The following is a 24,608-nucleotide window of genomic DNA, read 5'->3' as shown; positions in this document are numbered from 1 at the left end:
CAGTTGGGATACATCACTGCACACAACATGCTAACTTTATGCCTATATGTTAAATCAGCAATCTCTCTCCAAGAGCCTGTAGTTTTTGATGAGATGTCTTACAGAACTTTTTTGTGCATTTCCTCAACTTCCTTATAGTTTTTATCACTTTTAGTGAATAAATTATCAATACCAAAGTTGAACTTTTTTTTTTTTTTTTATCATCACTGACAAAAACTGTGTTAAAATGCAATTAAGATGAACTTCAAGATGATACTGGGATACTGTAATTGCAAAACGACCAGCACTATCAACCCAGCACTATACAACTGGAACGAAGACAGGGCAGGAGCTCACATGCATTTGTTGCAAATGTCATTAAAGTTCATACTTTTATTTATTAAAGCTGTAGTTCCTAGTCAAGCAAATTACATGCTAATCTGTGTAAGTAACCAAGCACGTAAACATTCGGACGCCTCAGATTACATGCAATTATTTTTTTCTGAAAGACATCCTATCTTATGGTTCTGCTTCCGTGTCACCCAAGAGCTCATTAAAGGAAAGAGCTAAAGTTCTATGAATAATTCTGTAGTCATCTCTTCTGTGTTACTGCTAGAAAATAGTCAGAATATATTCATATTTATGAGAACGTTATTTTCAGGAGCAGAGCAGACAGGAGCTGCAAAAGATTATAAGATTTTATTTGTTTACCAGGAAACATAGATTAGAGATGTTCAGGTCTGCCTTGTTTTTGAAAATACAATCAGCTTGCCATCAGTGAGGGGACCGGAGAATTGCAACCACCTCAGTAACAAAGGGCACGCAAGGAAGCGAGGTGTAAGACATTCAACTGCACAGAGCCAGCACTGCAAAAGCACTCTGTTCCTGTTCTACTGTACTTCCTAAAACCTCTAAGCAGAGGACTGCTTTACAGTGACACCTCTCTCTAAAAAACAAGTAGATATTCAATGGAAAAGTTAAATGTTTTTCAACATCAGTGACAAAGCTCTCTATAACCCATTGAGCTTTTTTACTTCAGGCCAACCAAAATTCAGATTCTCAGATCATCTTATCAAGAGTCAGAGGTACATGTTATTTTCCATGCATAGTACCTTAAATAGTAGGGTCAAATCAGTCACAATTACTGCTGGGAACTCTGCTGACCAAACGGAGCAGAAAGGATGACAGAGCAAAAGGATATACAGGACATCTATTTTCTGATATATTAGAAAGCATGAACATAGACCCAGAAAAAAATTGCTGACATTAATCCACCTGCAGGCTCCTTTTGGAGTGATGTACATGGATCATTAATTGGCTTGTGTGCCTTTTTGGAGTCAGTTTCAAAAGGTTTTGCAGGGAAGGAAGAGCTTGCAACCTAAAAACTTATGCAAAGAGAATGTAATCACCAGACTTTTCTGGAAGAGATCTGGTAAAGGCTTCCTTGCTTGGCCAGCTTCAGAAAAAGATACCTACATGTCATCTGCCTGTGCAACAAGTGGTATCAGCAAATGCCATTATCAACTGTGCAAAAGGGGTGATACTAACTCATTCCAGCATCTGCTACATACATAACGTCAGTAGGAACTGGAAGGTGATTTTTGAAAATGAACCTCCACTCTCTTGGGTCTACCAGTTTAAGGCTGGAGAGGATGCCAGTGGGAATATAAATATTCATCATCATCTAAAACTGTCCTATGGATCGCATACGATGTTTAACGTATATTACAAGTCTGATACCTAAGTCTGCTATACTTCCATAAAGGGAAAAAATATTCCATTCTCATATATTTAAACAATGAATATAACTTATAGGTATAGGGTTTAAGAATACATGGAATTTAATACTTTTGATAAAAACTTAAGTACTGCAATGCATAAAATATATCTATGACCAGAGGGAAAGATGATACTCTTAAGAACATAATTACTGGTACAGAACTGTCTCAGAAAAGGTCACAACATCTTCAGACATACTTATCTTCAAAAAGCATTGTTAGAATTTGTCCTCTGAGATGATACCAACAGCTGAAATTTTGAGTTTTGGCACTTGACATTTGAGTGGTTCAGCTTCTGGGTTGAGCAGAGCCAGGCTCGAGTTAACAACCTGCTTGCAGCTGGCCTGGCTCCTCGTGGAAGCACGGCTCGTCCTGTCGGGCATGCTAGCTCCGTGTCTTAGCTATGCAAAAGCAGCTGCTGTGCATCCAGGCCTGTATCTAGACACACCACAGCCACATCCATGCCACACTGAACCTGAGCTAACAGCCACAGCATAGGCAATCTGCGACACAGAGTATTTAAGGAAACTGAGAATCATCTGTAAACAAACTAAAGATCAGGCCCAAAGACTTCAAAGCAATCTTGGAAAAATTATCATCTGTGGTTATTATGGTTAACTCTTCAGAGAAATCAACCTAACCTTTGTTCTTGTCCTTTTGTTGTCTTTGTTCGTGATGTGCATGTACACACGCACAGCAGAATGCTTTTATTTCACCTTTTTCTCAACTACTGGTCTCTCTCTCATAACAATTCTCTTTATCCACAACAGTTATAATTATTTCATGACTATGTAGGATACTTTTGCCATTTCTTGGTATGCACAGTTCCTGGCTTATGCACTTATCTGGCTATTAAGGACTCTCCAGCAATTCCAAAATTTAAGAACATCTGTAAGACGAGTCAGAGATCTATAGAAATCTACAATGCCTAAACACAAGATGTTAAGTATCTTAGTTACAGCCCTTCAGTTTTCAGTAAGGTCCTTTTTTCAGTAGTACGGAATACAGGAAATTGCTTAGCAGTAATTCAAGAAGTTGAGATTTCTTCCAGTGCTTTGTTCATCACACTACACACCGACACCCAACAAGCTTCATTTAACGCAATACAATCTGTTTCTCAATTGCAGAGCATGCAGGACATAGCAATATATATTGCTAAGAATGCACACATGTACATATGTATGTATATAGATGGATGGATGGATGTATATACACACACACGCGCGCACACACACACACAGAGCTACTATTCCAAATTACATAGATGAAGGCGTGACTCAGTAAAGCCCAACCGCTGGTCTAGTAGATATTAGATGATGAACTGTGAAATGATTAAAAATAAACACACAAACATCACTATGGTTGTTTCAGGAGGTGGTTAACTACAGATATAGTTGGGTACCATCTCCTGCATTGGGCCACCAAGTCATATTTTTTATTACCACCATTTATATTAAAATGTTTGCAATTTAATATAACATTTTATCTATTTAAATGCAAAGTATGATTTTTATCATCCACTGACAAACATTAATGGCATACAAGATGGTTTATGGAACCCGTTCCGGAAAGATTAAGTTCCTTAGATTTTTTTAAAGCTTATAGATATAGATATACTTGATCGAGTGCATTAAACTGTTTTTATCTAGACTCAGTGTGACTTGTATGTCTGCATGAAACAGGAGGCCCCACTAATTCATTTTTCAAAGATATTCTAAAAATAAAAATTTAAAGTAAAAATTGCAGAAAGTATCAATGTAAAAATCTATCACGAAAGATACAACAACAGCCTTAAATAAAACTATGTAAGATAGCTTCCATGGCTGCTGTTCTTTTCTCATTTGGGCTACAGTGTGGCATAGCTCACTGCTGTATTGACAGTCAGTGGGAGAGGGGCAAATATTATGAATAGTGGTTTTAACCTGGCAATTCATTCTGGCTAATGTCTGTTGCACAAAGCATTTATCTTTGCTAGAATTCTCTGACCAAAAAACCTAGTCAGTGAGGAAATACTTTCTGGCTTTGGAAAGTCACTCTTATCAATGAGAATGGCAAGAAAAATGAGAACCACTCAAGTCATGTGAAGTCAGAAAATAAGAGAGGTTTTTGTTCATCAATAAAGATGAAGCCTACTTAGTGTCATAATTACATGGAATAAAACACCAAGTCCTGCTGCTAAGTTCCTTTCAAATAATGGCTGTCATCACCATATTCATACCAACAGACCTGTAAATTTAAGACTTTTTGTATTTACCTTGCAGATTACAAATGAAATTTATTTTTCATTTTATGTGTCACTGGAGGACTGAAGGTTACTATAGCTTAGATTTTCATTACTAACTCATTTGCTACAGGTTACTTAAAGCTATGTATCAGAAGCTCTCCAACTTTTGAAACCTGCCCCCTTCTTTCCAAATGTCTTAATTTGGCTCTCCCTACCCCATACCAAGGGATTCTCAAAGCACAGAGTAAAAAGCCAGCAGCAGAGGGGATTCCTACGGACCTCTCTGCGCTGGGCTGGGCTGCCTCTGCTAGCCCTTGCCCCTGGTAAAGGAGCCACGCTCCCAGCACCTTAGGCAGTGCACATCGCAGAGAGGCGGGGGGGACACAATGGCAGGGGCCGCCTGCGCACCCCCCTGCCCAGCCACCGCACCAGTCTGCAGCCGGTGCTGGGGCCCCCTTCTTTCTCCAACTCAAGCTGTATTTTGTGCCCTCTTCCTTGAGAATAACTGTTCTTTATGTATCTGGGAATTTCTGAGACTACCTTTTTATAAGCATTAAATACAATAAATATATAATTAATAATAGATAAATAAGGTGGGGATTTTTTTTACTTACTATTTGTAAGTAAGCATAGACTTGAAATAAAATGAAACATGCAATACAAAGAACAAATACACAAATCCAACCCTTTCCATATTTGAAAAATTCAGGTTAACATATTTCTTATGTCTTGGTAAAAGACTTCAATCACAGGCCCACTCCCCAATCCCAAGAAAAATAATTTTCCAAAAGGGAAAATCAATATTAGATACATATCAGAATTTAGCCTAGTAGTCCAGTATATCTTTGAGAAACATCCAAGTATCATTCCTATACGAATAAATTATAACTGATGAAATAGGTAAGCAACAGAAATAACATACTGGAAGACTGAAACAAAGTCTTACTCTCAGTACTAACATATAATGCACTATGCATTCACGCTTTATCAGCCTCTGAACATCCTATTTTGTCCTCTGTGCCTTATAGACGTCAGTGGAACTACAGCAGTGAAAAACCTGGAAAGAGAGAGCATTTACTTCTGTACACTGAGCTGCCAAAAGAGTATCCAGAACCCCACAACTGAGAATGGATCCCACTATAGCTGTATCACTGCCTACAAAATGCAAAGCATGCTTCCTAATTTTATAAAATCCTGACAGGAATGACATGTTAAGCTCATAATGTTTTTCAAACCATTTCTACTGAGAAAACTGGTAGTTCTTTGATTACTAAACATAAATAACCTAAGTTCTGGCCAAACTCCAAAACATAAGCACTTTCTTCTGCTGTATCAGCTATTCTCCTGATGTCAAAGACACATTAAAATAAATGTGAACCATATGGCTACGCAGCAGATTACTAGCACTCTTGCATCAATGAGGGCAAAGCAATTCATTGCCACCATCGCAGAAGTATCTTAGCCACATGAAAATTTCAAAAGGCTGGAAAAACCTGCAGGAAGCAGTCTTTTTGATTAAAACTCTGTCTCTGACAGGAGGGAAGTGCTGCTTTTCCTAAACTCTACTATCCTGTTTGTCTGCTTTTTACATACCATATGAACCAGTATGGTAAGGAGGATTAACACCATTCTGCACCTGCTCCATGACTTTCCCACACAGTATTTAATCAAGTCTAACAATATAGAACAGCCAAGCCTAATACATCATAGTAATCCAGGTCAGAACATCACTTACAAAAGCCAGCTTGCTTAGCAGTCTTCCTAGACAGCAAAAACTGGGGAAAAGAGCATATTCCAGAAATTGTTTCCACCTTTCCCCCAGTGCCTCCCAAAAGATAAATCTCTACTAGTCTCCATACACTAAATCTACAAATTTAAATGCCTTAAAAATTAAACGTTTCTCCTATATGCCTAGAAATCCACATTAGGAGGCAATACAATGGCACAACTATATCCCCTCCCCAAAATACACATGCATTTGAGAACAGGATGGCATTTTCTGAAAGAACTTTGAACCGGAAAGTCTTTAAGGGAACTGTGCACTCAGGAAGAAGTAAACTGAGGAATGGAAATTAGGCAGGACAGGGGCTATGCTGTGGAATAACACCCACTCTGATAGCGTTCTACTGCTCCATCCTGCTGGTACCTTCCTCCCAGATAAAATCACAGCTAAACTCACCTCACAGGAGTGGCTCAATGGGAATGCTTGCCTAATGCTAGATTTATTTATGTCATATTTGAAAAGGTTTTTGAAAAGGACTAATTCACAGAGGAGTTTGACATGAATAGGAGAGGTTTTTCATTTAACATTTAATTAAACATTCCGTCAGTTTTGTTTAAAATTTTACAGAAACGTCAAATTCTTTGAATGCAAGCCAAAAGCTGGAAATTTACTGCTAAAATTTCAATGAAAGCTTTACGTTTCCTTCCTCACCATCCTCTATCCCTCTAACACTCTTCTGTGACATTCCTCATCATAATAGTCCAGCTTCTCCATCCTGCAAATATAATCAGCCTACGGGGAGAAGTGGAGACAGTTAACTGCCCTCTGCCTCACCATTTACTCTAAATGCTCTAAATGCCAGCTGCTGTTTCTTGGATGATTATTTCTGACCTTGGCTCTAGTTTCTGACAGTGTGAGGAGGAAAGCTGTCACCATGTATCCTTGCAGGAACACCCATGCGTAGCAGTTGTATGCACTGAGCTCTTCTAAGGCACTACGGTCTACCCCTTTCTCCCACCTTATGGGTGACTTCTGCAATTATCTGTCTGATACAACTACCCATTTAGCTGCCACATCCTCACATTTTCAAACATATTTTGCATATCTGTTATAAACATTCTCCATGCAGAATTTTTGTTTAGGAGTTATTTCAGACCAAAAAACCATCATTTTAGGCAAAACTTGTCCCTTTGTGTGTATAATGTGTGAAGTGCACTAATTTATAGGTGAGAAATTCTCAAAATCAGAGAAACAGAATTAGTCACACAAACCTTTCTAAAAATCAGCGGGAGCCTGCCTCCTAATCCCTCTTTCTCTTTTTTGAAAAATTCCCTCTACAATAGTCATTGCTCCCAATGAAAGACAGCAGGCAAGATTCTCTCATGCCATATCCTGCCCTACCATTTTGTATGAGTATTTAAGCTAAAACATTACACCACACTTCACTCAATTTCTTTGCATTTCTTGTTTACTGCCCAGATGAACCCACTTCTTTTAAAATGAAACAAGAGAATCTCAATCTGTTTGCATTTCATAAGGCGAGTCAACAAATAACAGTAAGAATGTATTCCTCATTAACAAGGAAATTCTGCGCCTGGTTGCAGGCAATATAAATAATTGCAAGCTGTCACGAAAAAAAAATGCCTACATTTAGTTGCACCCTTTAAGTGTTTTCCCATAATAAACCAGCATCACCACATAGATTTCTACCATTAACCAGTAATTAAACACACAGTTAAAGCTCAAGGCTCAGGTAATGCCTTATGCCATTGACCTCACACCAAATAACACTTGTATCTTTTGCATAAAGATAACATAAGAGAATCTAGACTATCGTAAAGATTTCAAAGGATTTGATACAATTCTTCAAAATTCTAAGTAACCACACAGACAAGACAATCTCAATTTTTAGCCATTCTAGAATACTTGAATGAGTAATTTTAAGGGCATATGAAAAGAAATGCAATGGGGCTGTATTTGTATTTTTGAATCCTTCTGGTATTTTTAAGGGTAAAAGCAAAAGCTGGAGGCAATATTTATAAAGACTGAAGGGTTTCCTCAGAACCCATTACTGATCAGCCACATTCATAATGAATTTCAGGCATCCAATACTCTTTAAGAGAGTACCACTACTACCATAGCCACCCTAATTAGCAGAACAACACAATGTATGATAATATCAAGAAAAGGCGGGTTGGCTGTAGGATGACCTTGTTAATGACACTGTTATGCAAGATATGGATAACTGATGAAGGATATCCACTAGACCATGTGACAGTTCTGCCTTCTGTTGATGAAGATTATATGATCATCATCTTTTCAGATGAGCTAGTGTTAGAGATATTACCTGCCTGAGAAGCCTCTGTAATAACTACATTAGCCTGAAAGTTTCAGCTTCACTAAACCGAAGTCAAAATGGCAGATGAAAAAGGCAGCTCCTCAAATTGTATTCCTTAAGAGACTCATCTGTGATTAATTTGGTGTAGGGAGTTCTCACCAGAACAAAAGAACCAAAGGCTGGACCTAATGAGGTCTTCACAGCTCTTTCAATTGCATGTAATTCTGCAGCTTATATTTGGATATTTTTCTTTAACAGAAAAATAGATCAAGCATTTATTAGGGATAGGCACCTCTACAAGGCACCAGCATGGAATCTAGTGTCTATCAGTGTGCAAAACTGCAGAAACTGTCATGGAGTTGTACAGACATCTGGGATGGCAATTGCCAAAGAAAACCTGCTGGGCAGCTGATAGGGTGCCCTGTCTCAACACGGAAATTAAAAGGAGCTGAAATTACACTGGGTGCACTCCCACCTTACATGCCCCTTCCCACAAGAAAAAGTGAACAAATATTCTCAGGCCTGACTAATAACACATACGTAGGTTTGAACAAATATTCTTAGTCCTGACTAATAACAGACTGCACATTTGGACTGCTATTTGAAGATGAACATCGCCCTTTCTGATATGGATGAGGGGCTGTGAGATGGGACAGGTAAGCAGACTGGTTAGTAATGTTTTGAATATGCTTTGGCATCTATAAAGGTAAATCTGTGGCCTGACTACTGGCCTGCTGAATGAAACTGAAATGATCTCAACAGACTGAGGAAAGTAAGTAAAAGAGACAGTAAGGATTATATCTGTCATGATAATGTCTGATAATGAAACTGCTTGATCACCATTTGATAGGAGAATTAAAAACCTGCAGATGTACACACCTACCTGACCAAGAGACAGCAACAGTTGTTTATTTTTCTGGTTATGAACCTTGCAACAGTTATCTATGCTTTATAGAGCACTTTGTATTTTATATAAATATATATTGGACTAACCCTAAATCAACTGAAAGCTCTGAAGCAGAAAGCAGCAACCACTTTATTTAGCAGTACACTCTGCCTGAAGCACACTGTAATTTAATTTCATGACTCAGAAAAAGATATGTGTAACTTGGGCTAAGAGATTTTTCTTACTGCTGTCTTGATTTGTTTAAATGAATATACTGTTAAAGAAACCAGGCAGTCATCTCTGCATAATAATCACAATGGATAGCATTTAGGGACACATTACTCACATATTTTCTGCCACCACACTACAGGGATAATTGTTCAGATTAAAGCCACCTTCTGGTTCTGCCCCACTTGCGTGATCCACAGCAGCCATACGCCTAGTTTAGTTGGCAGGTTAAACTGAACTTAACAGCTAACAGAGCAGGAGAGCTGAAGCATTCTTGTTTATCTGACCCAACAGGTAGCACTTCAAGGGTTACCTAAATACAAGGTGCATCAGCTATTCTAATAGGTTTATACATACTGCATGCTTGCTGAGGGACTGAAAGAGTGCTAGCTACAGCTCCTCCGCACTGGCTATTTTCCGTCTGTTTACTGTCCTGAAGGAGTTTCACAGAACTCCTCCTTTCCATATGCCCTTAAAAGTACTCATTTGAATATTCTAGATAGGAATGCTTCTATCTCTTATTTCAGTAGTTGAATGTCTCTAAAGAATGAACAAAACATATTTTAATGTACATTGCTAACAGGTTTTTTTATTGCATAACAAAATGCCTGCACGCACCTTTCAAATAAGTATCACTTACGGGAGAGCTCTAATGCAGCAGCTCTGCAAGACACCTGTGTATTCATTCGGCAAGTGAAATAACACACTGACTACAACCCTGTTTGTACAACACTGGACTGCACTCCTGAATATACAAACTTTTTTTTGAAATGCAATAGTAACGTACATTCAGAGTGCCTGGAGTTGGCAATGCTCTCCCCACTGAGAGAAAATGTCTCTCTGCTGCCTTGGTTAATAAGCTGGGGCTATGATTCAAAGCTATTTCAAAAAAGAGAGAAGCATCTTTGTATCAGGCACCCTTCCTGGCACTAGGCAAGCCCCTCCTGCCTCATCAAGGTTATTTTTTAATACACAGGCTGTATGATGTGCATTAAAGGTAGCATTTTACTCAAGAGCAAAAGGAAACTTACTCCATATGTAAAACACACGTCATGATATACATACAAGATTATGAGAAGTGCTACTTCCACATACTCGTTGCTTCCACAAAACAGGGCCAAGTACCACAGCAGGATCAGCTCACTTTTCATCACTACCCAGAACTCAAAATAGGCTTTTCAAATAATATTACTTTAAAAATTTACAAATTAAAAAAATCTAAGAACATAAAAACAAAAGTGTTCTTGTCCTGAGAAGCATAAACCTAACACACATAACTAATGTCAAACAACTGACATGAACCAAAATGAAAACAAATCTTGTACATGTATAAAAACTTCATAAATTCTCCATTTAAAATGTGTTCTTTCCAGTATAAAGGGCATGAAGTCTCTTCCATAAAAATTTAAAAAGAATAGAATAAAAAAAAATGCCACCTGAACAAAAATAAATTGTTTTTTTCTAGGACGAGGCATTTATCAAGTTGAAAATCTTTCAGTTTTTGTCAAGCATCTAAAAATAAATCCTATTTAATTGGCAAAAATAAGAAAAATGTTAATATTACTCTTAACATTTACTTTAAATGGGAAAGGAATTAGGATCTTTTCTAAAACATGAGTAGTTTTTATTTCATACACCTATTAACTTTTACTAGCATACATCATCATCAAGACTTACCTTTTTAGTACAGAGTTGCTCTTAGCAGATGTGTCTAAGGCCAGCTACAAACTAGTGATCTCAGTTTTTCTAATACTGCTCAATTGGTAGATGACTGTGTAAACATATGAATAACTAATACGTTTTAATAATAAGAAAGAAGAAAATGTCTCAAAAAGCTCATTTGTATCACCTTAACCATTATTTAACAAAATCTAACTTTCTCATCGGGTGTAACATGGCTTAAATTAGTGTGTCAGGTAAAGCCAGGAAATAACGATGCAGATTGGAAGAAAATCCGGATGCAAGGTGAAAGTAACTAAGCGGGGATAAAACCATCTTTCCATTTTGTACTCCACCTGAGCATCAACATTCCCTATTTTCCTACCAATAAAAAAAAAATTGCTACCTTTATCAAACCCCTCCAAATGCACTGCATACAGTAATAGCAAAGCAAAATGTTAGACTCTGAAAGATGCCACTTTCAGCCATATACCAGTCTCCAAGAGTCATTTTGCTGGAGACCCTGAGACTTGCCTATTCAAATATACAGCAAGGCCACTCATTCAATCACTTTCTTCCCAAATCACCTCTACATAAAACTATGAAAATTCTGTACTGATTTCTTGGAATTTAGGCCATTGCATCTATATTAAAGACAGTACTTTGTAAAAAGTAGTATCGAAGCACATAAAAACAATTTACTCTTCGTATTTCCATATTGCCAGCTGATATATATGTATGTATAAATGTTATTTATACATATATATATATATATTTATATTTTAATTTTTAGGAATTGTCAGATAGACAGACAGACAGACATTTATTACTCTGGTCAAAAATACCTGTTATGTGGATCATAATACTCTGAAATGCTACAGTTTCACTTTGCCCTTAAAGATTTTATTCAGAAGCTAAACTATAATATTTATTGTGTCAACTACAACCAAAGCTTATTGTTCCGTACATGTATTATAATTTCCAAGTTTCGCCTCTGAATTATTAGCCTTTTTTATATTATCTGTATATTCACAATAAAATTGCTGTCTTCTGTGTGGGTGACAATGATTGTTTGATGCAAAAGGACTACTTTCAATCTATGATGAATAACCATTTAAGGCCCTAAACAGATGGAAAAGTTAGAAGATCAGCATGCAGATAATATCGTCACCAAGCTATTGCCTAATACTACCAATAAGATTTACAGGGTCACTCATTCCTTTGTGTCATTTTTATAAAATAAGGTCCCCTACTAATACTGTATCTTAAATGCAATACGTGTCATCGAGATTGTTACACACAGACACATCCGAAAAGTTGTGCCCGTGTAACCCTTTTCACAGGTGTGTTCCACATTAGATCAAAGATGATTTGGACTTTCATGTCCAGATCAAGCTCGAACTGCACAACAGCATTTGATAGACAAATCAGTTGTGAGATCCTCCATATCACATGCAACAAGCATGATTTCTAGGCACAACCTAAACCGTACTTACAAGGATCACCTTGTATATGGGTGGTGACCAGGAGCCCTTACCTGCTGCTTGGCCCACAATCTTAAGAAACAGCTATATTCCTCCACTAGCTTCAGTGGAGAGATTACTATACAGCAAAACTGAAGGATTCAAACCCTAGCTGTTTAAAACATGCAGTTCACCATTAAAATAACATAACCACCTACAACAAATATCATAAACAACAATAATAAACCCCAAATTCATTCTTGATAGATAAGCTGCCCACATAATCTACCTAGATTTGCTAACTTAAAAACACTTATCCTTACACAAAACAATTGCTGAATACAGAGATACCCACATGAACGTGAAGAACAGAAACTACTGCAATGATCAGTATCTCTTTGCCTAATGTACAATGTTCCTCAATTCCTAAATGAAAGAAATTTTATTACTCGCTTTGGAGAAAAACTTTCACCAATACAGTACTGCAGATAGCTGACAGCTTCACTATGCTTATCCAAGAAAAATAAATAAGCTTACCTAAAACACTTTGCTAGAGTACCTGTTCAAATATCTTCAGTGTGACAACTCTGAAGGTTAACTACAAAAAGCTATGAAATTCAAATAGCAAGTAGTTAGGGACTTCCAATTTTTAGAATTACAAATAATTTTACATCAATAGCACGAAGGCAAAAGGGTACAAGTCTACTAGGTCACTTTGAGCAAGTCACAAACTCTCTGAAAGTCAATTTTATCATCTGTAAGTTAAGGATAATGACACTCACCTCCTTGTAATGTACCAAGTGATCAGTGATGAAAAGTGGCATATAGGAGTTCATTTTTACATCATCACATTTATCTAACCATAAAGTCTAGTTTATTTTGAAGAACAGGAAGAATTATTTAGGTACACAACTTTTAATACTTACGGGTAAAATGATTAGAGGTGGATGGATTGACACTATCACCACTGTCAGCACTTTCACTGCTTGATACTTCATCATCTGATTCCCGCACAGAGGAACAAGGTGAGGAGCCATCAACTTCTTCAAACTTCCTCTTTAGAATTCCGCTCATAGCTGCAATGCTGTCACATGTACCTGTGACAGGAACAGAAGCAATGAAGCATTGAAACCTCTAAAGGCAGAGTAGCAAGTCAGTCTCCAAAGTCATTTTTATTTAGTTGCCACAGTCTTGCACAACCATTCAACATGAAATTAGATATAATATATCAGGAGACGGTGAAACTAGAGAAAAGGGAAAAGCCCTCGTAGGCTGAACTCTAACTTCCTATCTGTGAAGATGGTTCTGTTGTTACAATAACACGTATCAAATTGCTTTCTGAGGGGTGTTTTTGTCATTTTCAAGTTACCTCTTTTCATGGGAAGTACACAAATTTTATTTGAAATGCAGACACCTTCAGGCCAGAGAGAACTGTAACAGCAACAGTCTCATCTTTCAAAGCGCCTGGAACCCCTGATTCCATTGACATCAGCCCCTATCTGCGCTAAATTGTGAGACCGCAAACGAGGAAAGAAACTGGAGTTTCTCTTCAGACACCCTTACTTGGGCCCTCACATAGACATGAGTATCTGAGGCCATTAGTGGAGGAAGGAATGTTCATTATTAGAGATGGATTTAAAAGACAAGAAATCACACTGAACACTCCAGTTCCCAAATGTGCATGCTCTAATTAGCGTTCATGTCACCCCTATAAGACATCATAGGAGAGTATTACCTGATAATTCCTGTATTACAGACAGATAAAATGCAATGAATTCACAAAGACCATACACCAATATTGTGGTCAGGAAATATCTGGAATTCAGAAATTCCCCATTCCAGTCAGAGGCACTAAATACTAGGCAATGCACCTTTTTAAAAAAAAAAAAAATCTGAAGGAAATGCCTCCCAAACTCTCCCCTCTCCATATTAAGAAATGAGAAGCCTCATATGGCTAAATGAGAAGCCTTGAATTTGAACAGAAGATCAGAAAGGTAAGTATGCAAGCAGAAATTTAGCAGCAGAGGTAGAACTTTAACATGAATTGTGCATCATTTAGGAGAAAGTGTACGCTCAACTAACTGAGAGAGATCAAGGACACTTGGAGCTTGCCCAGCAGACACACACCTGTCACAATCTCAAGCTTCTTTCCACAGCACTGCAGAGGCAAGCAGTGCAGATGTTTATCCAGGCAAAAAGTTTATCTAGGATGAAATGCTAGATTTAGCAGGTAGGACACACCCTAGCACTACGGACTTACCAAAGACTACTGCCAAATCTCACTGAAAGCAGAAAAAAAGACATCTGCATTCCTCATTGAAATGGAATTTTTTAAATCACTGCTGCTGACTTGAGGACTGATTAATCCCAGGCCAACACTGCATTCTGCTTTGACCAGGAGGTCGGAGTAGATGACCTGCAGAGGGCCCTTCCAGACAACATTTCTATGATTATATGTTAAAAGAAAAAATCTGTCAAGAAACTAATATATGTCAGGCTGACTACTATTAGAGGAAACAAGGCTAAGACACAGACTCAAGTAGCTGCCATACTGTTTAACAAGTAGCAGATTTCTTCACAGTTTTGACCTAGGCCAACTAGCACTTTCCTCAATGTTGCAAGACATAGCAGGTGCCAAATCCAGAAGGCCATTTGAATGAGGATGCCCTGCTCTTAGCCTTAGCTCTTAGGACCTACGCACAGCAGAAGGGAGTTATGGGCAGGCTTAAACTTGGCTTTATAAGCCAAAACTAGACATTGCAGACACATAATAGAATTTTTTAATGTTATTTAATTGCAAAGACAAGAACAGAAGTCTTAAGTCTTATAATATGGGAGATCATTCACCTCTTAAGAAGTAAAAGCTCTTGAGGAGCTCATACAAGATTGCACCAAGTTTGAATATCCTGTCTCGGGTAGTAGGCAGCATTTGATACTTCAGTGGAAAGCGCTGCAGTGAGAAATCCAGCCACAAGCCATTGTAGATACACGGCTCTGCTCCCTGATCCTTGCAGTCAATTTCTGCTAAGCATATGACTGAAACGTTGCTATATGACAGTGCACACAGCCCCTTATAAATTCATTTGACTTGCTCTCCTGAGGCAACAAGTTCCATATTAGTGTATCAAAAACAAACAAACAAATCTTCCAAAACTATAGTCACAGACCCTTCAAAACCACAGCAATGTCAGCCTTTATAATATTTTGCACAGTAGAAAGCAGTAGAAGTGTGCCAGTGTCTAGCAGTATGCTGTACTAGAACTCTTTACGCATATAGGTACTTCTCACAAAATGGAAATAGCTGAAGAGTTCTTCTTACATTTTCATAGTGATATTTCCATTTCAATACCAAATAGCGACTATATAACAGCGGAGGTGCAGTACCTCCACTGACCCTGTACAGAGCTTGGAAAAGTCTTTAAAATTGGGGGAAAAGGGGATGGGACGCTAAGCCCAAAACTAGGAGTCTGTCATACTGCTTTAGTCTCCCAAAAGCACTGAGTCTGTTAGTGCCTGTATTTGCAATCTCCTAGCTTCGTAATTTGTAACATTCTGCTTTTGGGAAATTCCACAAAACAGCATAGGCTCTTGCTGATACTATTCCAGTTTTACTGATAACTGAGGTGTTTACTGGCCAGAGCAAGTAAGAGAAAGTGAGGGAAAAAAAAACACTGATCTGAAAGCCCTTGTCCAGTTAGTTATTATTCAGATGGATTCTTCACAATCTTGTGTTACAGATTCACAAAAGAAGACAAGGAATCCCATCAGAAGGTATCTGATTCTTGAGCGCAATGTATAGAGAGCACTAGTCCTTTATACAGGTTTCTTGATTCTGCTGTGGGAACTAGTGCCAAAACTCCCTATGGCCAGAAAATAAGAGGAATTATTATAAGAGGAATTTGAGGAATCTAGACAAGTACATATCACCAAGCAAACACACTATAGTCACCACTAAGAGCGATTACACTTGCTCAGTCTACTCCTTGCAATGGAACAGGGGTGCACAAATGGTTGATTACTGTTTGTTGGTTGAGAAATAGCAGTTTTCACCTGAAAAAACAGTAACTTTTAAACCACTACAATGCTCTTGTCTTTGACTCTCTTGTCCTTACACCAAAACTGCTTTCCTAAAAGACTGTTCATCTGTCAAAAAACTTCAAAGGCATCTATACTTTTCTGAGGTCTCACTTTTTGACTTTAAAGTTCCCCTGACATCTACAGGCTGCTTGTGCACATATCCAAAGATATGTGCACCAAGATTTTAGAAGTCTGAGCAACTTGATGTCTAAGCCTCCCTGGGAGCTTGAAACTTGGTATTCTTTGAAAGGAGGTATCCAAAAATGGGATATGATTGTAGCTCATGTTCAGAAGGAAAAGGGAAGGAAAGGTAGAGTTGGGCCCCATTCCCAGAGTGACTGTTTATGCGTCTGAAAGCTGTTTAATACAACACAATACTCAGCATGCTACCTTGGGCGCACTCTCTCTGGCCTATGAATCTCAGATTATTTTCTGCACAATGATACAGTCTCTACCTAACCAGAACATTAAGGTGCTCTCTCAGGAAGCTATAGCTTAGAGGCAGCAATTACTGGACAACAGATTCAGCCATCCAGTGCCATTTAGTGAGTTCTTTAGCCATTAAACTACAGTGTAAAAGACAGGACACCCATTCAGTACCAGATTTTTAAAAGAAAGATGCTTTAAGAGAAAGAGTGACCCATGCTCTGCTCTTAAAAGATTTATGGGCCTGCCTTCAGGAGAGGGTGGCTAATGAGTATAGGGAGCTTAGATAACAAACAATTGAGTTCCAGTTCCATGTTGAAGGCCAGCCATCCAGAATTTATGTATTAAAATATTTAAATTTTAAGCCTCTAACCTCAAATTGCCTTGTTTCTTATTATTATATTAATGTGATGCTACTTGCAACTAATCCTAAAACTTTATTCCGAAACAAAAGACCTGTGGTCCTTGAAGGCCACAGGCTAACCTTACTACGTAACAAAATACTTCAAGGCAGCTATTGGAAGGAAAGGGTATTCTATAGCTATTTTGACATAGCTGTGGAACACATGCTCCCTCCTAGAGTGATGGAGTTGCGTTATGTTACTAGGCCTTTGCATGAGAAAACCAGCACTACTGGCACTGTAATTTTGCCCTGTCTTCACACACAGTGGGATTCTGATGTAAAACAGTTTGAAAGGAAATGTTTGAAAAACAGAAGAGGTGTATTAAATAATAGGCTCTCTGTGGAAATGATACCTTGGCCTGTTCATTTCGTAACTCCTTGTCTGAATATTGACCTCTCTCCCCTTCAATAAAAGGGAGCTGAATTCCTTTTATTTATCTACTGGCCACCTTAAAATCAACTTTGCTTTCTTAACATCCTTAATTAGGTTAAATTTGTCTGTCACATACAATTAACATATAATCATGATTACAATTTAAATATTTAGTTGAAACTTCCCCATAAGGAAATATACATCTAAACAATGTTTGATTTAATTGAGAAAGCATTAACAACTGGAGTTAAAGAGTGACACAGTATTAATTGTAGCCTATATGCTTTCTTTCAAAGTATTTCTGGCCATTATGACTTTACGCATGGAGGAAGTGAAGGGTAAGCAGCAACAATGAAAGAAACTGCCAAGGAGATGGTCAAAAGAAATGGCTATAATAACTTAAATGGCTAAATAAATATAGGCTAAAAGTCAAGTCAAGGGTAAAGATATAAATTACTACTACCTCTGGCAGGAATCAATTATGCTGACTATTCTGATCTCTAAACATGTTCTTCTGGAAAGGAGAACATAAAGAGCTTCCTCTTCTATTCCTTCACTTTTCACCCACTTGCTCTCCTACCTCCTTCTCACGTTTCATACATCCCTTCATACAAAGTTTAAACTTGGCAAAAAATATTTAAAATGTTACGAGATAAACAGCAAAAGTATTTGTGCAATGACTCTCCCATAACACATGAACGTGTCATGATGCCTATGGCTAGATTTGCTTATGGCCTTCCACTGTAAAACTTACTTTCATTTGCTTTTTAGTCTGACCACTTCTAAGAACAAACACTAGGGAAAATGTTTTACCTCTGTTAAAAAGCAAAAAAGTACAAAAAAATTTGCAACTTAGTTGAAAAGTACTCTCACTCCCAAGAACTTCAAGGAAAAGACTTGAAATTTAGCAGAGGCATCTTTCAGATGTCAAAGATGTGCCCAAACACACAAAAAATTGCTCAAATTAACAAGCTTTTGAGAATGACAATAACGATTTAAAAGGAGAGAGGAGACACACAGGAGAGATACAACAGGAAAGAGAAGAAGGATAAGAAGTGGCTGAAGGGTTAAGCAAACTTGAAAAAAATCCTTTCCTATAGAAGCTGGAATCTGATCCAAAAGTGCTGAGCTTCAAGTTTTCTTCATGTTTAAGAGAAGTGTAAAATCAACCAGCAAAGCCATGTGGTGGTGTGATCACTGGAGGCCAGTTTTAAGGGACAAGGTAAATAAAACAGGTATTAAAAAACAGGTATCCTCAAAGTTAAGTGTCATCCTGCAGCAGGTATTCATCTCTTCTTTGTGTTTGAACATGTAGCTAAGGAAATGCTTAGTTTGCTTTGAACAAGCTATCACAAACAGCAGAAGCAGATCAGCTGGATGAATATAACCCAGCTTATTAGCAGAATTAATTTGCCAAGGCAATGCTGCCCTACTACAGTTATACTGTTCGGAATACCCTTCTGAAATTTGTCCTTACCTTCAGCAGACATCTCCTAAGTGCAGGTATGCATTTTGGGATATCATAACAAATATACAGTAAAGGGTCATATGACTGCAAAAACTCTGTTATTTCCCAATTATTCATTGTAGCTTACTGCTGCAAATTTTACCACTCTTCTAACATAGCTTTTCTTTTTACATACGCTGATAAAACTGAATTGTATATACATCTTAGAGATTTATCATGTCTCAAGAGATATTGTTAAAAAGAATTTATAGCACAGGTAGCATGAAAAATACTCTGTTTATTGTGCACCTAATCCTGAGATATTAAAGAACTGCCTCTGCACAGCCAGCAGCCATTTGCTTTTCAGTATTGCTGCAGTTTGTCATACAATCGGCATGCTCAGCACGTTCTGCGATGGAGACTGTGTTTCAACTTTCCTCTCCTAATTCAGTGTTCAAATCCCAGCTTGGCAGATGATTCTGCCCAACCCGATGCCTTTGTCTTGAAGAAGCCAAAGTCACATCCATCTAAGAAAAGGCACAGCAGCAGGAATACCATCTACGATGCTTATGCAAGTCCTATCACAGACTTGGGAGCTCCTGGAGCCTCCAGGCTTCCTGTGAGGCAGAACATTTTTACCCTGGTGTACAGCTCCTGATGCTACAAATGGTTGGATCATGTTCTTCCAACTTCAGTAACAAGTCATTTAAAATTGATGGCGTGAGCTTTGGTTCATTGGATCTGGTAAGCAAGGGGTTTTAGTCTGTTGGGATTTTTTTTCTGACTGCTTTTAAATGTGGGAAGACATTTTATTCCCAATAACCAAAAAAAAATCTCTGCTAACATCTTGTTTTTCTCTTTGTACAAATTGTTAAGTAGAAAAAACATTATTAGCCCAATTCTACAATACACTCACAGGACTCTGCACATTTTTAAGACACCAAAGAAATATTTGGGGCAGTTATTAGTAGCAATTTGGTGACAGATTATTGTCTCTGGTAGCTCAAAGCTTACTTGAAGAGGAGACCCTGTGGCCTTTTCCTACCGGAAAACTGAAAGCAAATGAAGGAGACTAAACAGAAGCTCAAAAATATCAGAAAATCTATTATTTTCTTTTGCAGAAATATTTAAGGAATGGTGTAAGAAACAGGCCCCTATAAACAAAAATAATTTTCGTCAAGAGGAGCTCAACATTTAATTACCACCAAAGAAATGAATATAGCTTCATGGCTTAAGAGTAAAGTGATGACTTCATTCTGAGTTTGGCCTCAAACAAAGCCAAAATTAGCAAAACGATGTTTAAGTGCATCCTTCTCCCCAGAGAACAGATTCAATAAAAATATTCATACTGGAAAATATAAATTATTAATACCTACTGGAAGGCTGCGATGTTTTGAAACTATCTTCGAAAATAGCTTCATGGCCATAATAGTTCAAGCTTTTATATCTAATTTGAGGGCAATGTACAACCAACATATAATATTAAATTTGCAGTTTAATGCAAACCTAAGACAGTCTTAAACAGACATTCAGGCCCACAAAAATCACACATGTTAAAAATAAAAGATGTAAAATTAATGAGTATTTGCTTCTATTATTTGCCTTTTGATTTTTCATCCATTCTGATGAGATTTTTTAGCAACTGTATAATTTCAACAGTTAACACTGAGGAGGAAAAATCACCAAAAAGCATAAGACTCACAACAAATAACTGACTTTGTGTAAAACAACTAGTGATAAGATCCCCCCTGCCACCGACACACATGCAAAGTGTGGACAATTCACCTTCTCTTCTAAGAAGAGCACAAGGTGAAAATCTGCTACTCAATTATCAGCTACAAACTACAAGCAGGATTTAATTTCAAGTTTACAAAAAATCATTCTGTGAAACAAACAGAGCTTGATTCACTATGGATCTGCCTCTTGTGGCTGGATCACCTGAGGCACAGTAAGGGGTTTGCTTCATTGATGCTTTTCCCCACAGCAGGTCAGGGCATTTAAAGCATTCTTCTATATGGTTACACTTTGGCATGCAGGGATTTACTCACAGTGCAACCTCTTTTTTTTGTGGTGCAAAGTAACAGCCTGTTCTCTATCTCACCACGTACTTGCATGACACTTGAAGATCATCTACTATTTCTCTTTCAAATTTGGCTGAAATGAGGTAATGAGTTCAAAAGCTAATAAGGACAATACGATAGGGATATGTGACAGTACGACCGGTATAGGGAAAGCATAACTGCACTAGCCTAAGAAAACAGGAAAAAAAGATCAGCTGCACTAAGATTGCAAAGTCCTGAATTTAGTAACCACATCATCACAGGCTAAACTGGCTGATTTCTATGAGGAGACAAAATAAGTATAACCAATAAAATAAAACCTTTCTCTATAAGCCTGTGGTCTTCTCAATAATTTCAATAAAACTAACACCCTCAGAAAGGTAGGATTTTTAAAATAAATATTCGATTACAGCCATTCTTTCTCAAGATAACTTCATATTTTTGGCCAGCAAAAATTATGCATATACTGTTAACTGCAACATCGCATTTTGACTTAAAAGCACATGCAGGAAGGGGTATGGTGTTATCACAATGTGAATGTGTAAAGCTACAGAACACAATGAGATTGACCCAAAATAAGTGTATTAAACTTGAATGCTGACTCTCCTCTTTTTTGTAGTTTTAAAGAAAATCTGGACTTTATGGATCCAGTGACTTGGCATCATAATAACCATGTCTAAAAATCCTTCAGTCCACTTTATAATTCACAGCTGAAAACCCTTCCATAAGGCTGACAGAAGAGCTGCAGCTCTAGTAATAAGTATGTACCCATCCAATTCCCAAGACACTCTTGTCACCAAGACAGTGATGAACAGAAACTAAGCAGCTACCTCATTCCCATAGCATTGCCTGACTTGTAAGCACCTTCCTTATGACCATTCAACAACATCTCAGCCAGAGAACTCTGTTGGGACAAAACTAATCATCTGCCCTATGCTCTCCCATAAACCTGCTGTGAAGGTATGTCACTTACACCTTTAATCCTAGATTTTTTTTAAAATGACATTTTCCTTTATAAAATCACTGATTATTTTGTCTTTTCCAAGACAGCTGATACAAGAAAGTTAATATTCTGTGATTTCCACTTTTTCATTTTCATCTTGAAAAGACACTTGTTTAGAAACATGAGTTTCTAAAATGAGGAGGACATAATGGTAAACAATTGAGTGAACTTAATTCAAAGCTACTAATGTGAACAGCCATTAGAAGCTCAACAAAAACTCTGGTATCATAGGAGAGCAAAACAATAGAAACTCTGTCAGTATTTTAATCCCGCAAGAGTCATGGGGCTTCCCTCCCCCCATCATAATAAAATATTTTAAGACGGACAGAGTGTTAGTCTGAGAGAAGGCCGCTCAGCTGTCATTCTTCCTGTTGGGAACAAGTAGCGCTGCCATTTGTTATCCACACTAAAAACAATGAATTAATAAATTTTGTGGATTTCAACTTTTTTTTCTTTGCCTTTTCACTCCCACACAAAACAGCACTTGCTAGAGATTGCTGTTTCATAGGCAGGGCAACTGAAAACATCTGTAACCAATCTTCTTTTCTTTATTTTTGCTACCTTAAGAGAAGACTTCATTCATTTCTAATAAAAAACAAATTTTGAATGCCTGAGAAATCCCCTATCAAACTCAGATTTCTATTCAAAGAAACAATCAGTTCCTGAAGTCACTGCTAGATCGGCACACTCACCCTTACAGCAGCACCTGCCAGAAGCCCCGCGGGTGGGAGATGCCCGCGAGGGGCTCACGAGGCACCCAGGGAGACGGCTGTGAACAGGCAGCCTTCTTCCTCCAGCTGCGACCCCTCGCAGGGGGACCAAAGCCCATGTGCCAGGCTGCCAGCCCTTCCTCCCCAGCTCCGGGGGCTGCAGCACTTCCCGCTGCTTTAAGCGGACAGGACTTTTACTGCAGTGGTGCACAGATCCCCCAGCTAGTTTCTAACCAGCTAGCTGAAGTACTCACAGTACAATAGTTGCAGCAGCATGGAGCTCGACACAGACCAATTTACCCTGATTCTCAGCACAGAAGACAAAAATGATTTATTTATAGGCATACATAAAAATGATTTACCAGTTGGAAATGGATATATAACACAACCTCAAATTCTTCCTGCTATCCTCAAAGCGGCAGCGTACTAACAAAAACTACGATTACCATGGAGGCTTATTTACTCTGCAGTCTTACCCTACATAACAGTAGCACTTGATTAAATTTCTACATCAAAATCCAACAACATACGCAGGATGGTGATGGTACAACTGGTAAACGTTCTAGTTCCTGCTCAGATCCCTCAGAAAGACTCTAATGAGGGCCAGGCTCTATACCATGTACTCTGTATTTCCTATTTCACACTAGTCAATAAGGATAAATATGCAAATCCCCATTGCTTGTAAAAGAGAAGGATACTATCTAGCCCCAGACTAAGTCAGGAAATCAAGTTAAATATCTCATGAAAAGATTCATGAAGTGTTAACTGAAAGCCATCTATCTTTTCATCAGAAAGCCTAAATATAAGCAGTCTGATGCATTTAAATGTTAGCCTTGAGAACAAGCCTTGCTTTTAATTTTAGTATTTAAATAAACAAAAACCTGAAGAATTCAAGAAACCTCTCTTCCTTTTTCTCAGTTTTCCCTTCAAACAACCTAAAACTTAAATATTGAGTGGAATTTTAATCACATTTTTATGTTGATACAGATTTCTTTGCCTCCTCATTTTCCTTATTCCTTTGTGAAAAACACGTATGAAGTGATGGAGACCTGAAGGAGAGGTCCTAGAAATATAAAATTTTGAGGGGAAGAGTAAGAATAGACAAAGGACGAAGTCACTGAAGAGAATTATATTTAAATCTGGAATAAGAAAACAGCCTGAGGTTTTTTGTTTGAAATTATTCACTTCCATTTATCACCGGTTTCATTAGAACATTGTATCCCTATTTGTGAAGGGATGGGAAATTAAAGCCACAGATTTATTTTAACCTAGTAAATCTTTGCTGCTTCTGTGTATGTTTCTAGACAAGTTTTATCTGTCTTTTAGCTAAATTCAATCCCTTTTTCAGCGTCAAGCAAACTACAAAGAGCAATGAAGCAACAGTGATCAAAACTCAGCAGTAGGACTTCGAGTAGAAACATTTTAAAGATCTGATGGCCTTTGGTGATATTTTGGTGAGAGAATGGCACATTACTAATCCAGTTTATCTCAGCTTCATAATGGTTCAGAACAAGGACAAAGATAGATAGTGAAAGACAACACGGCAATTTATCTTTCAAAAAGCTTTATCAATCTTGCAATAGATTATACCTGCCTCACTTCAGCATGATCTTCCCATCTGTTTTTCAAGGGAAAAAACACCTAAACTGCAGGGTTCTGTTGCTAGAAGCCTCTTTTAAGGACAAGAGAGAGTTCCAGACACAGCAGAATCCTTTGTTGCTAAAATAAGGAAAACATTTCAGAATGAATTTCCAAACATTCTCCCTTCTGTACGCTAAACCATGGCTTATGCCTTCAATTACTACTAAACTTAAACCTTACTATTCAACCA

At 37.9% G+C, this 24,608-nt stretch overlaps 1 protein-coding gene across 6 annotated transcripts in view; it reads right to left on the bottom strand.

Annotated features, from left to right (window-relative positions):
- Positions 1–24,608, bottom strand: part of CSRNP3 (cysteine and serine rich nuclear protein 3) — a 116,538-nt gene that overhangs the window by 23,673 nt on the left and 68,257 nt on the right. For 5 of the 6 annotated variants that reach the window (XM_064514872.1, XM_026094161.2, XM_026094185.2 and 2 more), the window contains one exon: positions 13,205–13,375. In XM_064514872.1, coding sequence (XP_064370942.1) covers positions 13,205–13,375 — 171 coding nt within the window. Of the gene's footprint in view, positions 1–13,204; positions 13,376–24,367; positions 24,499–24,608 lie in introns of those variants that run through there. The other variant, XM_064514873.1, reaches the window with a different exon arrangement.

Source organism: Dromaius novaehollandiae, chromosome 7 (genome assembly GCF_036370855.1).
Source record: "Dromaius novaehollandiae isolate bDroNov1 chromosome 7, bDroNov1.hap1, whole genome shotgun sequence".
Taxonomy (NCBI): domain Eukaryota; kingdom Metazoa; phylum Chordata; class Aves; order Casuariiformes; family Dromaiidae; genus Dromaius; species Dromaius novaehollandiae.
This window is presented reverse-complemented; position numbering and strand designations above follow the sequence as displayed.